The 16,401-nt window shown below is 37.1% G+C and overlaps 3 protein-coding genes across 7 annotated transcripts in view; 2 read left to right on the top strand and 1 right to left on the bottom strand.

Moving 5' to 3' along the window:
- BLM (BLM RecQ like helicase) overlaps positions 1-16,401 on the top strand; it is a 98,929-nt gene that overhangs the window by 46,915 nt on the left and 35,613 nt on the right. For 4 of the 5 annotated variants that reach the window (XM_037833100.1, XM_037833101.1, XM_037833102.1 and 1 more), the window contains 7 exons: positions 5,189-5,321; positions 5,638-6,332; positions 7,990-8,181; positions 10,040-10,158; positions 11,085-11,198; positions 12,057-12,155; positions 12,406-12,554. In XM_037833100.1, coding sequence (XP_037689028.1) covers positions 5,189-5,321; positions 5,638-6,332; positions 7,990-8,181; positions 10,040-10,158; positions 11,085-11,198; positions 12,057-12,155; positions 12,406-12,554 — 1,501 coding nt within the window. Of the gene's footprint in view, positions 1-2,723; positions 2,956-5,188; positions 5,322-5,637; positions 6,333-7,989; positions 8,182-10,039; positions 10,159-11,084; positions 11,199-12,056; positions 12,156-12,405; positions 12,555-16,401 lie in introns of those variants that run through there. The other variant, XM_037833104.1, reaches the window with a different exon arrangement.
- C4H11orf98 (chromosome 4 C11orf98 homolog) lies at positions 750-2,653 on the bottom strand. The gene is given in 2 exon segments (XM_037831587.1): positions 750-1,173; positions 2,583-2,653. Coding segments are annotated over 2 exon segments (495 nt in total).
- On the top strand, positions 3,131-4,347 carry LOC119531641 (60S ribosomal protein L23a-like). Its single transcript, XM_037833105.1, has one exon. The coding sequence runs from the start codon at positions 3,541-3,543 to the stop codon at positions 3,997-3,999; it is 459 nt and encodes a 152-aa protein (XP_037689033.1). The 5' UTR covers positions 3,131-3,540; the 3' UTR covers positions 4,000-4,347.

Raw genomic sequence — 16,401 nt, 5'->3', positions numbered from 1 at the left:
TAATGACCATCTTTGTCCTTCCCAGCTGTTTTTGACTTAAAGTCTATTTTATCTGATATTAGCATAGCCACCCCAGCTGTCTTTTGCCTACTATTTGTGTTTCCTTTCTTTCACCATCAACCTCCTTGTTTTCGGAACTTGAAGTATTTCAATCCATGGCCTTCTTGCCTCCATGATTTCTGATAAGAAATCAGCACTCATTCTAATTGAGACTCCCTTGTATCTAACACATTGCTTTTCTCTTGCTTCTTTAAGAACTCTCCTTGTTGTTTGCATTTAATAATCAGTATATGACAGGTTTTATTTTTCTTCCTGCTTATCCTGTTTAGTGTTCTTTGAGCTTCTTGCATGTGCATATGCATGTCTTTTGCTAAGTTTGGGAAGGTCTCTGTCATTATTTCTTTGACTGTTCCTTCTGCCCCTTTCTCTGTCTTCTCCTCTGTCACTCCCATAAGGAGTATATTGGTGCATTTGATGGTGTCCCATAGCTGTTTTAGGCTATTTTTACTTTTTTTTTTTTTTCCAGAACTCTAGGCCTTTATTACAAATAAACCCGTTCCCTAGCTCCCTCCAATCTTTCTTTTCTACCCTGTTCCTTCCCAACAAGTCCCTCCAGCCTATCATGGAAGAGGAATCTGGGGAGAATGGAAAGGGGCAATGCTTTCTCCTAAGTCTGCTGAAACCTGGGCTCCCCTGGCAGGGGCCTCCTGGCTCCAGATGAAAATCATTTGGTGGAAGGGGTGAGAGATTCAGCTCTCCTCATCAAGTTCTTCCATTTCTACACCCTGGGGGGCTTTCGTCTTCTTTGGGCGTTTCGGCTGTGGTTTGCTAGTCCTGGCTGGCTTTGGGGGAGCTTCCACATCCATGGCTGCCTTCTCCTTCTGGGCAAGCCAGATCTGCTGGAGGAGTTTCCTCTGCTTCTTCCCTGACAGAGTAATGTTGGCATGAGAACTGGACGCCCATGTCTTGAGGTGGTGCCACATGATCAACCCTTCATGTGTCACAGCTCTGACCACACAGTGCCTCAGTCGCCACTGCCGGTTCAAAACCTGCCGTCAGTTGAACAGCTTCTTCAGCTCTGTGCCAGGCCGGTTGACTTTCCCTCCCAGAGCCCGGTGGTAGCGCTGCGACCATGGCGCAGGATCCTGGTTTCCGTTTGTCTCCGGGTTCTGCCTATTTTTACTTTTAATATTTCTTTTTTCTTCTGCTAGCTCCAGTCTGCTCTTGAAACCCCCCTGGGCATTTTTTCATTCAGTTATTGTAGTCTTCAACTCCAGTAGTTCTGTTTGGTTTCTTTTTAAAATTTTTATCTTTATTTTGATTCTCATATTGTTCATTATTTTCCTGATATCCTTAGTACTTTTTCTGTATTTTCCTTCATCTCCTTCAGCATTTTTAAGATCATTTTTTAAAGGCTTTTGTTTGATGTGTCCACATTCTCGTCATCTTTGTTGTTTTCTGTATTTTTAGCCTCTTCTATTGGTTGGGCTATCATTTCCTGTTTCTTTGTGTGTCTTGTACTCTGTTGCTCACTGTACATTTTAATATTTTAAAATGTTAACTCTGGAATTTACTCCCTGGCATGTCTGTTTGCTGGTGATAAGACAGAGACTCTCTTGCGCTTTAGCCCTCCTATCAGGAAGGTCTGCCCAAGGTGAATACAATATGCAGGGTTTTTCCTGTCTTTCTGGGCCCCTACTTGTCCTGGGCTTTTGCTTATTAGTTGTTTTCGAATTCCCCTGTTTATAGGAGTTTGGTTGTCCCCTCTGATTCCCAGAGGACAGTCTTGCCTCTCCCAGGTATTTGACACTAGCAGGCCTTTGTCCCAAATTGTCCACCTATATAGTTTTTTACAATCCTTTTGTTGTCTTACACTGCTTTTGCCTGGAGGGCAAATTCTGGGAGGACAGTCACCCCAGAGTAGACTTTCCTAAGTCATTCTTTCCCAGTTACAACAGGGCCAGGGACCCACCGAGGGGTTGCTTACTGGCTCCAAGCACCCTGGAGAAGGGATCAGAAATGTTCCAGAATCTTCTCCAGTGGCTCCCCAAAGCTGAACATTCTTGGACTGTCCAGCAAACGCAGCTAACTGTCATCTGCAACCCTGAGGAAGCCCTGTGTCTTTAAATCTCTACCGCCTCCACCCCAGTCTGGAGAGGGTTAAAACAATAGCTACCCTTAACAACCAGGAATCAGTGATCTGAATTCACTAATCAAAAGCCGAGATCAGTGATTGGACTTACCCACCCCTGTTCTTGAGGAAGAGGCTTTTTATGTCCCTTTCTGTCAACAGCAGCTAGCCAGGGTCTGGACCCCGCAGCAGCCTGCTGCAAGAGTCAGGTTTGAGCACCGGTAGCTGCCACGCAGAGAGAGCGACTTACGGCTCTTTACCATAATTTATCTGCCTCTTCCTCCCTGTCTTCCGTGGATGCTGTACAGTGTTCTTCTGGCCTCTGGAGTTTCAAAATAGTTGTTTCAGACAGTTCCTGCCTGTTTAATAGTTGTTTTGGTGGGAGGACTGAGTCCTGGAGCTCCCTACTCTGCCATCTTCCCCAGAAGTCTCCCACAGGCTTATTTCTTACTGACACAGCAACCCCAGGAAGAAGATAGCTTTATTCCTAGTAGCTGCAACAGAAGTCCGGATAGTGTTCATAATGGTCCAACTTGGGCTAAGTAAGCAACCATAACTGAACCAGTAACTCTTCGCTACTCTCACTGGCCAGGTCTGGGTCATGCCACCCTGAACCAGGAATTGGAGAACATCAGGGTACTATTTTTAAAAATGGGAGGAATGCTTGATGAGCAGGCAAAGATAAATGGGTAAGTTAGAAGGGAATCTTTGACTTCGTAGCAGACTTAACTTGTATTTTAAATGATAATGAAACCAGCTATCCCAATATTCATATGTGAAAATGCCTTCTTGAGGGAGTCAGGTAGTTATCTTTCCATCTATATGTGCCAAACGAAAAAGTCTTTATGCCTCAAAGAAATCTATAACCATAGTTGTAGAATAGAGGCACATAGGTGTTTTAACTTGTACATTGACTTTAAAATCCAGCGCCCCTCACCCCTATAAACTGAAAATTACTGGGAGAATTCATGAGACCAAGGCCCAAGAGCTGGGGAAAGACAGCTTTTAGAGGAGCCAGACCAAAGATGCCATCTTAAAAATGTCCCCATTTATCTCTACAACTTTTCAAAGAAATGTGGACCTGAGCAATCAAAACCAGCAAACATTTATTGAGGACTTCTTATGTGCCAGGTTCTACACCAGTTGCTCTCACATGTCTAATTTCTTCAGTATTCATGATAACTAACAAATCTATTAACAAATATTAGGTTCTAGGTACTTGAAATTAGAATGGAGAAAAGTCTTAAAGAATACTTCAGAGTTTTCTACTCATTCCCCCATTCATCTGGAATTTGATAATTATCTTAGAGGCAGACTGGTTTGAATGTCCAGATATCTGAACACAGCTTACCTTTAGAGGTACCTAGGTTTTAGTGTTCCAAAAATTACTATACAGCCTTTTCACGAAGATGGCACTGAAAGCGAAGAAGGAATCCCCTGCCCCTCCCAAAACCGAAGCCAAAGCAAAGGCTTTGAAAACCACGAAGGCAGTATTGAAAGGCATCCACAGCCACAAGAAAAAGATCCGCACTTCACCTACATTCCGGCAGCCCAAAACACTGTGTCTCAGAAGACAGCCCAAATATCCTCCGAAGAGCGCCCCCAGGAGAAACAAGCTTGACCACTTGGCCATCATCAAGTTCCCCCTGACCATTGAGTCAGCCATGAAGAAGACTGAAGACAACAACACACTTGTGGTTGTCAAGACCAACAAGCACCAGATCAAACAGGCTGTGAAGAAGCTCTGTGACATTGACGTGGCAAAGGTCAACACCCTGATCAGGCCTGATAGAGAGAGGAAGGCATATGTTCGACTGGCTCCTGGCTATGATACTTTGGATGTCGTCAACAAAATTGGAATCGTCTAAACTGAGTCCAGCTGGCAAATTCTAAATATAAGTTTTTTGACCATAAAAAAAAAAAATTACTATGCAGATTCTATATGGAAAACCATGTATACCATACTCTGGCTGAGTTAAAGGATTTTTCAAGAATAATTTGAACTGAACTCAATTTTGCCTCACCAAAACCGATGGCTTTGTAAGAATCCTCTCCACTGGACTGATGGGCCAAGTAAGGCAGGTTACCTTTGTGAAAGAGGCAACATTTCTGCTCTATTTGACCCTATAGCACTTTCTCTCCAGAAAATATATTTGCAATATAGCTGGTATATCTCCCTATACCTTAGACTCAGTCTCCCCCTACTCTAGTAGAAGTTATATATGGACATGATTTAGGAATTACAATCCCTTAATAGTCATAACTTTTATTGGAAGTGATAGAAACACTCAACTGCCTTATTTAAACAACAAAAATGTGGCTTGGGCTGACTGGATTCAGATGTCCAAACAATGTCATCAGGAATTTCTCACTCCTGCATTCTCTCTCCTCTCTTCTGTTTCATCTCTCCATCTTTCTCCCCATTTCTTTCTGTCTCTGCTTTTTGTTTTTCCTTGCGTTGGTCTTCTCCTCAAGCTATCTTTCCCTATGTGGTTGCAAAGAGGGCCACCTGCAATGATCACGCCTGCTGAAAACAGAAGGCCCCTTTTGGTCATTCTGAAAATTCCTAGGGTTAATTCTCGTTGGACTACCTTATATCAGATGCCCAGGGAGTGTTTTGGGGAGGGGTGTGCCTCAAAAAAGAAAATCTGTGTGCTCTGCTGTTACCATTAAAAGATGGATGCCAGATGGGCCAAAGCAACAAGTGTGGGTTATTGCCTGTCCATCCCTTTATGATATACCTGGTACGGGCAGGTGAGATTTATACCTGAAGTTAGTAAAAAATTCATGGTAAATTGATATACCTTTGTACCCTCTACTAATGTTTGTTGCTCTAAGAGAAATACCAGTTATTAACATGAAATTAAATGAAAACACAGATATCTGTCTCTCATGATACAGAATAGAGACAATCTGATTTCATTTATTTCACAGATAATAAGACATTGTATGTTGTTTATGATCTTATTTTAAATGACTTCAAATTTTACATGCCTATTTCAAAATCTTATGTTTTTTGTTTTCAAAGAAGAAAATAACAACATAATTGCTTTATAGCTAGACAGCTAAGTTTACAGCAGCAGCTTATTCATGTGATGGAAGACATCTGTAAATTGGTTGATACTATTCCTGATGAGGAACTAAAAGCTTTGGATTGTGGGAATGAACTGCTTCAGCAGCGGGACATAAGGTATCTTGATTTTTCTTCTCCTGGAATATATCTGATTGCATTTCTACCACTTTAAGGCAAAAATAGGCAGGGCAAAATTTCCAGATATTCTAGCCAGGAAATTGGTTAGGACGATCTCATTAATATTGTCACCCTTTTAAATTCATTTACTTTTTCAAGCGGTTCCTTGAGCATTTGTGTTCAAATTTTTGAGATTGGAAAAAACAGGATATATTTTGCCACAATTTTTGTTTAGGATGAAAGCTGAAAATATACTTGTGTGTAAATATAAGTAGGTTACTCCCGTTTAATATGGTGTTCTGTTTTCTCTCTTCAGAAGGAAACTCTTAGCTGATGCAGATTTTAATAGAATTGATTCAGGTGTTCTTGGCTCAGTGTGGAAATGCAGCCCTGTGGAAGATATGGCATCTCTTTCCTCTCCTTATTCATTTCCAAAGGGTGATTCCTATTCTACACAGAATTCTGTTAAGAAACTAAATTTTCCACACCTTCCTTCAAATTCCGTTTCCAGTGAAGAATGTTTACTGACCACTACCCCAGGGAAGATAGGATTCTCAGCCACCAAGAAGAATCCCTTTGAAAGACCATTATTCAACTCCCATTTAGACAAGTCCTTTGTAAGTATCAACTGGGCTGAAACACCAAGGATAGAGAAAAGAAATGAAAGCTCCTATTTTCCAGGAAGTGTTCTCACAAGCACTGCTGTGAAAGATCAGAGTAAACACACTGCTTCAATAAATGACTTAGAGAAAAGAGAGATTTCAGAAATCCAGGCTTCCTGTGATATTGATAATTTTAATATAGATGATTTTGATGATGATGATGACTGGGAAAATATAATGCATAATTTAGCAGCCAGCAAATCTTCCACATCTGCCTATCAACCTATTAAGGAAGGTCGGCCAATTAAATCAGTATCAGAAAGAATTTCTTCAGCCAAGACAAACTGTCTTCCAGTGTCATCTACTGCTCAAAATAAAAACTTCTCAGAGTCAATTCAGAATTACACTGGTAAGTTTAAAATAAATTGAATGCTTATGTATTAAAGGAAAACAAAACTGTCCAAAGTGGGAATTGCATAGGAAAAAGCATAGCAAGCCATCATTTCTTGAAAACCATATTGTTTATATGCAAATTTCTACTGATAATATGAATTACAAATCACAATTTCAAAAGCAAGTTGCTCTTTTGTCTCTGTAGCAGCTGTAGTTTTATAAAATGTGTAATTATAACCTATTGTAGTAAAGCTTTAAAAGTCATTACAAATGTGCTTTGCCTTTAAATTAACATTTTTAGTCTTTTAAACAAAAAAGCTCTAAAACAAGAGAGCCAAATTTTAAATGATTTTGGGGGGTGGGCAAAAGTAAAGATGAATTTATATAGTAAAAATGTGATTGTATGTATTTTTAGAATTCTAGATTGGTGAGAATTGATTAATTTGTATCATAGAGAAACACATTCTATGTCTTAAAATGCAGGGCAGTCGAAGGATATGAAGTCAGAAATGACATAGTTCAATCATTTATTTAATGCCTACTACGTGCCAAGTGTTGAGCTAGGTTCAGGTGATAAAAGATGAATAATGAATATTTCCTGCCCTCTTGGAGCTCACAGTTTAGTGAGAGAGAAGTTTTTGGAGGCATGAAATCAGCCACTCTGAAGGCTACAGAAGAAAGCCAAAGTTAATTTTTAAACATTACATCAACTCTATAATGTTATCACAAAATATGTTTTAGCTGAAACAAGTTTATGTGTGTGAGATGTTATAAAGTACAGCCCTCCCTGTTTTTACTGTTGATGACTTAATACCGTGGAGGTTGTTCTTGCAGTTATGCTGTTGACCTTTAAAATAACCATTAATAGATTTATTTTTGTATCATGTTAGCATGTGTCATACTTGATGTTCCAAATTATCTTTGAGACAGTTGAGTGTTGGGGTTAGAGTAACTGCCAAAGCTGGCATGGTACTTCTTGTTCTCTGTACTGAACCAGAGTTGTGACAGCAAGGGTGCAAGAGCAGGGAGTGAATGTGAGAGATATTATGAAAGAAGATTCAGAATAAGCTGAGATGACTCTAAGTTTCAGGCCTGTGTGACACTGCTAACAGAAAAAGGGAAATCAGGAGGCAGAGTCAGATTTGGAGAAAAACTGAGGAGGCTATTTTAAGACTTGAGCTTAAAGTGTTGGTAAGTCATTCAGGTGGAAATGTCTAGCAGACAATTGGAGGTGTATTGAGGACTGGAACTTAAGAGGATGTCAGGCGAGTCTTAAGAGAGAAATCTAGGCATTCTCTGCACAGTGGTGATGTGTAAAATCATAGGACCAGGAAAAATTAAAAAAAAAAGAATGTGTAAAAATCCCAGTCAAAAGTATTTTAAGAACTCCCAAATTTAAAGGGCCAGTAAAGGGAATTCAGCATGAGTAGAAAATACGTGATTGTTTTGAATGTGAAGTAAGATGCAGAAGGACAGAATAAATGATGGTGGTGAGTGCTGCAGAAGAGTCAAAGACAGACTTCGCTTTGGATGTCTCTGGTGACTTTGAGAGTACAGTTGCTGGAGAGTGGGGGGGAGGGGAGGAAACCTTGGTAAACAGCTGAACGAGGCATGTGCTATGTGTGCTGACTTGTTACATTGATGCACTGATTTTTCTTAACATTGGTTTTTAGGCAAGTCTGGGCAAAATTTAGCATCCAAAAATCTGAAACACGAATGTTTCCAAAGTCTTAGTTTTCCTCATTCAAAAGAAATGATGAAGATTTTTCATAAAAAATTTGGATTGCACAATTTTAGAACTAATCAGCTAGAGGCAATCAATGCTGCGCTGCTTGGTGAAGACTGTTTCATCTTAATGCCCACCGGTATGTATTTTTAGATACAAATTGGCAAGAATCTATTGGCAGATGTTAAATGAAAGCCCTTCAGTAAAAATAAAAAGAATACCTAAACCGTGTTTCCATCATTTTGAGACATTTAAACCTCCCATGCCATAGCAAGAAAATTCATTACCTCATATCCTATGTTCTTGTTGACATGGTAACATTTATATAGCCCTTTTAAGATTTTTACTTAAAGCTCATTGTGTTAAATTGGTTTAGACTTTCTCGTCAGGATTTTTTCTTTTTTCTGGACTGAATAAGTCTGGAAAGCAAACCAAAAAGTCACTGTCAAAGAGCATGACCATTTCTAGTATTTTATTTGGTAGCAGTCTAGCATTGCATTGTGGTTAAAAACGTTGGCTCTGGGGTTATGGCCTGGGTTTAAAGCTCAGCTCTGCCACTTATTGGCAGTATGACATTGGACAAGTTACTTAACTCCCTAAACATCAGTTTCCTTATCTGGCAGTAGGATAATAATAAAGTATCTACCTCTTAAGGATTGCCATGAGGAATAATGTAAAGTATTTAGCAAATTCTTTCTTGGCCCCAGTTTTGAAAAAGTCCAGGACTTTTCATTTTGCTTTTAAAACTCAAAACAGCTGTCCAGTGATTTATAGCTGTCCAAGTAAGAATTTAAATAAGCGGTTAATAAGTGTCCCATAACAACACTACTATATAACTGGAGCTGTTATGTCTAATAAATATTTGCTGGCTGGCATGATAGGAAAAATGAAGAATTTGTAGTTTCAGTGCCTAAATGTAAAGTCTTCCTTCTGCCTTTGACTCTCCTTATGTCCTTTAGCAAAAGGGTTATTGACATCATTATTAAATAATGTTGACAGTGCTTCTGAATATTTACAAACTGATTTTTAAATGTAGACTATCTATGGGCTTCATAATCAGCATTTCACACTTCACTAACTTGTTGATCACTCTGGATCTTCAGCTTCAACCCAAATTTGATATTATAAAACTTGAAAGGATTCCAGCATTGATCTAGTCCACTTTTTTTCAGGACTTTCCAGGGTCCTCCTACCCCATTGAAGCCTCTGGATTTTATCGTTATTTATATTTATATATATAAAGATTCCAAATAAGATTTAATTAAGACAAAAAAAAATTTGAAAATTACTTCCTAGTACATTTTGCAGGTGATAAAATTGAGGTATGGTAAGGTTAAATGGCATGTCTAAGTTCTTATAGCTAATTACATGGTCCAACACAAACTAGAACTCAAGATCTACCCTTATATTTCAAAGGAAGATTGGGAATATTATCATATTGATAAGAGTACTGTGAGTAAATGCTCTGATATTCGGTGTTGAGAGGTTCATACTAATGGTTTTTAAAAAAATGAGATCTTAGAAGTGCCTTCTGGATCATCAGAGAAATATTAAACAAAGTTCAGTCTGGTTTTTAGTGTTGTATATTTTATTACATTCTAACTCTTTAAAAATTTAAATATTATATAGAAAGTAATTATTTTAATTTGAGTATCATGTTAATTGGAGCACCCCTTGTACCAGAAAGAAATAGAAAGCTTGCTGTATTTGGATTTCTCAAGTAGACTTTTATTGCATTTAAGTTTCCTGCCCTGAATTACTGATTTTGCTGTTATGTATGCCTATATAAGAAGTCCTGAAAGGTAATTTTGACACATTATTTAAATTGTCTTAATGTTTGGCTCATAAATATGGCAAATTGTTTGCACCATGGGGAATATCACTTAGTGTTCTGTTAGTTAATTGTTTTCAGTATTATACGTAACCCACTTTGTAACTTTTGCCTTCATGCTTCAAGATGGAACCTGACAGATATTTTTTCTCCATTTCTCTTATAGGAGGTGGTAAAAGTCTGTGTTACCAGCTACCTGCCTGTGTTTCTCCTGGAGTCACTATTGTCATTTCTCCCTTGAGATCACTAATAGTAGATCAAGTCCAAAAGTTAACTTCCTTAGATGTAAGTAAAAACAAAGCACTGTGAATTATAATGAAAATACTAATAAAATCATGCTATAAAAACAATTATATTTCAGTATTCTGGACAACGTTTTTTTTTAACTGTTCATGAATTGTGAGAATAGAGCCCAGAAGTTACAATACAGTTAAGCACAAGTCTTTGATAATTCTGATACAGATAATTTCCTGTAGTTGAATCTGATTTTATTCTAAAAGAATGTATTTTAGTAAGAACTTTTAGCCTGTATTTTTACTAATATGAAGGATTTCTTTTTGTACCGCTGCCACATAAGCATAGTCCTCATTCCCTTGTATCTTAAAATGCATGTGCATGTGTGTGTAGGCATACGTATGTGTTTTTTCCTTGTGGCCAAAATTAAGGAAGTCTGTGAATGCACTCTACTAAGCCCCACATATTATGGTCAAACAGAACTGTTTTCAGGGTCATGAGCCACTACCCCTTGACAAGACCACACTGGTTTGAGTTTTTTTCCAAAGGATGTCTCAATGCAGTGATGGTAGATGTCTATGATGTTACAGCCCTTTCATGGTGATTATGCTCTAAAAATCTGAAGATACATTTACCTTTAAAAAAAATGTAGCCCTTTATTAGAACTGGAACCTCTTCGATGCTGAATTCATATTTAACTTACAAATATGAAATAATTAGGGAGACCAAAAGAACACTGAATTTAAAGCAGGTTAACTTTTTCAAATTTGTAAAGCATAAAAGGAAGTAAAGAATATTTTGAGTTGTGTTTAATAAGAATTTTTATTTTTTTAATATGTACATTTATTTTTATTATATTGAGAAATATAGTTCCTTTGACAAGTTTGGTATGTGACTTATCAAATGGTTATAAAACTTAAATATAAATATAAGCTTAAGTCATATTAATAGCTAATGTTAACTACTTTTATACTTAGATTCCAGCTACGTATCTGACAGGTGATAAGACTGACTCAGAAGCTACAAGTATTTACCTCCAGTTATCCAAAAAAGATCCAATTATAAAACTTCTGTATGTCACTCCAGAAAAGGTTTGTATTTATACATTATTTTTAAGTAGAATACTAAAGCAACCAGAGATACAGATTTTTCATTTTTTTAATTTTTACGTACTTTCTGATGTAGAATATAATACAAAGAATTCCTGTATAACTTTCACCCAGAAATCCCAAATCATAACATTTTACTACAGTTGCATTATTGTTCTCTTTTTGTATGTTTTTTCCTGAAACATTTGAGAGTAAGTTGCAGACATAATATCTCTTTATCTTTTAATTGCTTCACTGTGTGTTTCCTAAAAAGATGTTTCTTACATGACCACAGTACAGTTATCAAAATCAGGAAATGTATATCAACACAATACCTAATCTATAGACCTTATTCAAGTTTTGCTAACTGTCCCACAGTATCTTTTATAGCAAAAGAAAATCCCAGATCATGTATTGCATGCATTTGTCACATCTCTTTAATCTCTGGTAATCTAAACTGTTTTTCCGTCTCTCTTTGTCTTTTATGATCCTGACATTTTTGAAGAGTAAAGGCCAGTTATTTTGAGAACTGTCACTCAATTTACAGCATGCATGCACATAACACGCATCTGTAACCCTGTTATCAGTGTGCGTGTGTGGCAACCCTTGGATGCTTTGAGGCAGGAAAAAAGTTTCAGAACCACTGGCCAATACATAACTGTTTGTTGAATGTGGCTGAAAGTTCTAAAATGTTTGATCTGCTATTTTCTATTATTTCTGCTATTCTCTTCATAGATTGAAATAAGGCCAAAAATGGAGATTTTAATGCATCTTAGTTGTAATGGAACTTAAAGACAACAAAGTCATTAAGGTGATGTAGTGTTTAACTGTTTTAAAATGTCTAATACATTTCTGGTCTAGATTTGTGCAAGTAACAGATTGATTTCTACTCTGGAAAATCTGTATGAGAGGAAGCTCTTGGCACGTTTTGTTATTGATGAAGCACATTGTGTCAGTCAGGTAAATTCTGTTTTTTATGTCTTGAAACATCAATGAATATATACTACCATCATTAACATAATTTTCAAAACTGAAGAGACACATTGAGTGAATTGTTCTGTTTCACTGAACAATGGGCACTCTGTTTTGTTGATAACCATTTTTAATGATTATATACATTTCATTGAAACTTAATCTATTGACCAGTTTTTGCTTTTCACATAAGAAAGAACCAAGTAGTCTGAAAAGCAGTATTTTGTTTTCCAACTAGTGGGGACATGATTTTCGTCAAGATTACAAAAGAATGAATATGCTTCGCCAGAAGTTTCCCTCTGTTCCGGTGATGGCTCTTACTGCCACGGCTAATCCCAGGGTACAGAAGGACATCCTCACTCAGCTGAAGATTCTCAAACCTCAGGTGTAAGTTGTTGAAAGTCATGCATTTAAAAACCCTAGGGCAGTGGTTCACTTATGCTGCGCATTAGAGTTATCTACAGAGTTCTAAAAATCTCAGTGCCCAAGCTGCACTCTATGCCAATTAAATCAGAATGTTCAGGGTCAGGAAGCCAATTTTTTTTTTAAAGATCCTCAGGTGATTCCAATGTGCAGCAAAGATTAGGAACAAGGCCCTGGGGATTTTCTTAACATGCTGAAATTAAAACAGTATCCTAGCACCTATTTTGGATGTAGGGACAAATTGCATGCTGTACTTACTGACCCTGATATAGTGCCAGTAATGAAATAGCTTTTGTTTATCTCATTTTGGCTTCCATATATATCCCAGAGAATACTTCAAAGTGAAAAATGACCCTGCTTTGTCATTTTCTCCTAAATTTTCATTTATATCCAGGATGTTGAAAGCAGTCTAGAAAATAGGTATGTTTTTACTTTGTTTTCATCTGAACAGCAAAATGCTTCTTGTTGCAGGGTTGGTGAGCATGTGGAGAAATAGGAACCCTTATGCATTGTTGTTAAGAATATAAAATGGTGCAGACATGGAAAGCAATTGGGCATTTCCTCAGGAAGTGAAATACAGAATTAACATGGTACCCAGCAATCCTACTTCTTGGTATATACCCAAAAGGTATAAAACGGACTCAAACATATTTTTACACCAGTGTTCGTAGCAGCATCATTCACAATAGCAGAAAAGGTAGAAGCAACCCAACTGTCAATCAATAGATGAATGGATAAACAAAATCATGATGTATACCTACAATGGAAAATTATTCAGTTATACAAAGTAATGAAGTTTTGATACCTGCTACAACTTGGATGCACCTTGAAGATATGTTGAGTGAAATAAGCCAGATACCAAAAAACAAATATTTTATGATTTCACTATGCGAAACACCTAGAGTAAGCAAATTCATAGAGACAGAAAGGAGGTTACAGGTTACCAGGGGTGGGAAGTGGGGGTTGGAATGGGGAGTTAATGTATAATAGGTTGAGGGTTTCTGTTTGGGGTGATGGAAAAGTTTTGGTAATGGATGGTGGTATTGGTAGCACAATATTGTGAATGTAATTAATACCACTGAATTGTAAAGATTTAAAATGGGAAATTCTCCATTGTATATGTTACCACAATAAAAATTAAAAATTGCTTCTTATTGCCACCAAATCCATAATTACTCAATAATAAACACTACTATAAAAAGTATTCCCACATGTATAGGTTATACTGGGTTGTTTTGAACCTATTCCTGAGTTTGTAGAATGGTGCATTCTCTGGGAGGTTCATTGATTCAGCAAATATGTATTAAGCATCTTTTGTGTACCAAGGTTAGAGTATTTTTTTTTCATCCTAATGTATTAGTGAGCACATTGAGTATGAGATATAAACATTAATCTGGAGTGTCTAAAGGAGTCATGACAAAAGGATGTTGGAGTGAACAGCTTTTGTTCATTTGGGAATAAAGACAATAAACTAGATCTACGAACATCATAAAAAAAAAAAAAAACAATTCTCAGAGCATCATGAGAAGAATTGAAAGTTCCATATGAAGGCTGTGAAAGGAATTAGAAGTTTAAGGTAGATACAAAGGCCTTTGCAGATTAAACTGACAACTTCTAAATTAATCTGTTGTCGAGCAGGGAATTCACATACTTTGGATTTCTTCCAGCCTTTACCTTGTTTGTTTTCAGCTCTAAAGTTTTTTTGTTGCTAATAATTCTTTTACATAGCACTAGTGGTCATACTTGAGTATAGGAATTATATCTATATAATTCCATTCCAAAATTAGAATGGAATCTTTAATTTAATCTCACTTTCAGAGGGGGTGTTTCTATAAAATAAGGAGAAAAGAGATATTTTGCTTCCATAGTTGGTATGTATTTTAACACAATGTCATATTGTGTTTTAGTATATATAGCCAGTAGCCTGGAAATTTGCTTCTATAAGTACTACATTGATCTATGAAGTTTTTCTTTTTTCTAATAGACACTTTTTAACTTTTTCCATCAGTTTGTGCCAGGTGCAATCTATGTTCTTTTAGATCAGCTATACTAATTGGCAGATGGTCAGAGTTAAAAGAAATGATATAGATTCCATTCACCTTTCAAATAAATTTTGGAAGTATAGGATTTGTGATTTATGTTTAACTAACCATTGTACATATTTATCGAGAGGCAGCACCAAATTGCAGAATAAAGTAAGTAGGGATTAGAGATATATATTACAGACTACGGGAACTCAGGGAAGCAAGACCCTGATAATTGATGTATCATAAAATTTACCCATTTAGTTCAATTATTTTTAGTATATTCATAGGATTGTGCAACCATCACCACTGTCTAATTTTAGAACATTCTCATCCACCCTAGAAGAAACCCCTTACCCATTAGCTGTCAATTCCCATTCTCTTCCCTTCCCCCATCCTTCCCCCAGACCTAGGGAACCACTAATCTACTTTCTGTCTCTAGATTTGCCTGTTCTGGTTTTTCATATGAATGATTATCATGCAATATGTGACCTTTTGTGCTGGCTTCTCTCAGTGTTTTTAAAGGTCACTTACGTTGTAGCATGTATCAGTACTCCATTCCATTTTATGGCTGAATGATTCTCCATCATGGATAAACCACTTTTTATTTATCCATTCATCAGTTGATAGACCTTTGCATCATTTCCATTTGGGGGCTATTATGAATAATGCTGCTATGAGCATTTCTGTTTAAGTTTTTGTGTGGACATATATTTTCATTTCTCTTGGGTCAAAATAGGTATATACGTGAGAGTAGAAGTGCTGGGTGAAAAGGTGTATGATGCTTATGATATGGTTTTGTCAAAACTTTGGAGCAGTAGATTTAGTTCTCTGAAATAATGGAAAATGAGTACCATGTAACCTAATTGGCAAAGCCAGTCTTCATTGCCAAACCAATTAGCTAAAGTATCGTGTTTTTTTGATCCTCCCCACCCAAAAAAAAATGACTTCATTTTTCAATCTAACTTAACTATTTAGTACACATCCCAGTGACACTATCTCAGTTTCAAAAACAATAAGAGTTGAGCACAAGTTCATTCCATTTCCTCACACATAGGTTTAAAATGGCATCTTGGTAAGTATTTACCGTTTAATGGAAATATCCATTATTGCTCCCTTTAGTCAAGATATAATTCTTTGGCATCCAAAGCTTTTTTTTTTTTTCCTTTTTTTTTTTAATGTTTAATTGAGATTTAATTCATACACCATAAAATTTACCTATTTGAAGTGTACAATTCACTGGTATTTCATATATTCATAGAGTTGTCCTACCATCCCCATGATCTTTGTTTAGAACATTTTTATTGCTCCCAAAAAAAAAGCCCCGTTAACTATAAGCAGTCATTCCCCATTCTTTTTCTTCTCTTCAAGGGTCATCCATGTTGACGCATGTGTCAGTACTTTATTACTTTGTATAACTAAATAAATATTTCATTGTATGTGAATTCCATTGGCATCCGGAAAACCTCTGTTAGCTGGGAAGGCACGTGGCTGGCGTCTGCTTGCTCCCGGATTGTGTTTCAAAATGGCGTTCTCCAAAATGTCTGTAACAGCTTCCAACAGCCACCTTCAAAATGTCTGTCTCTGCTCCAGCTTGCTATGAGCTCCTTCTGTCTGGGCTTATATAGTGCTCCAGTAAACTAAACAAGGCTCATGCTGAATGTGCGGGGCCACGCCTCCATGGAAATTATCCAATCAGAGTCATCACCTACAGTTGGGTGGGTCACATCTCCATGGACACTGAAACAATAGGTTCCAACCCAATCCACACAAATAAGTCTGCCCCT

Source organism: Choloepus didactylus, chromosome 4 (assembly GCF_015220235.1).
Source record: "Choloepus didactylus isolate mChoDid1 chromosome 4, mChoDid1.pri, whole genome shotgun sequence".
NCBI lineage: Eukaryota > Metazoa > Chordata > Mammalia > Pilosa > Megalonychidae > Choloepus > Choloepus didactylus.
The sequence above is the reverse complement of the archived record's forward strand: the minus strand, read 5'-3'. Positions and strand labels throughout refer to the sequence as shown.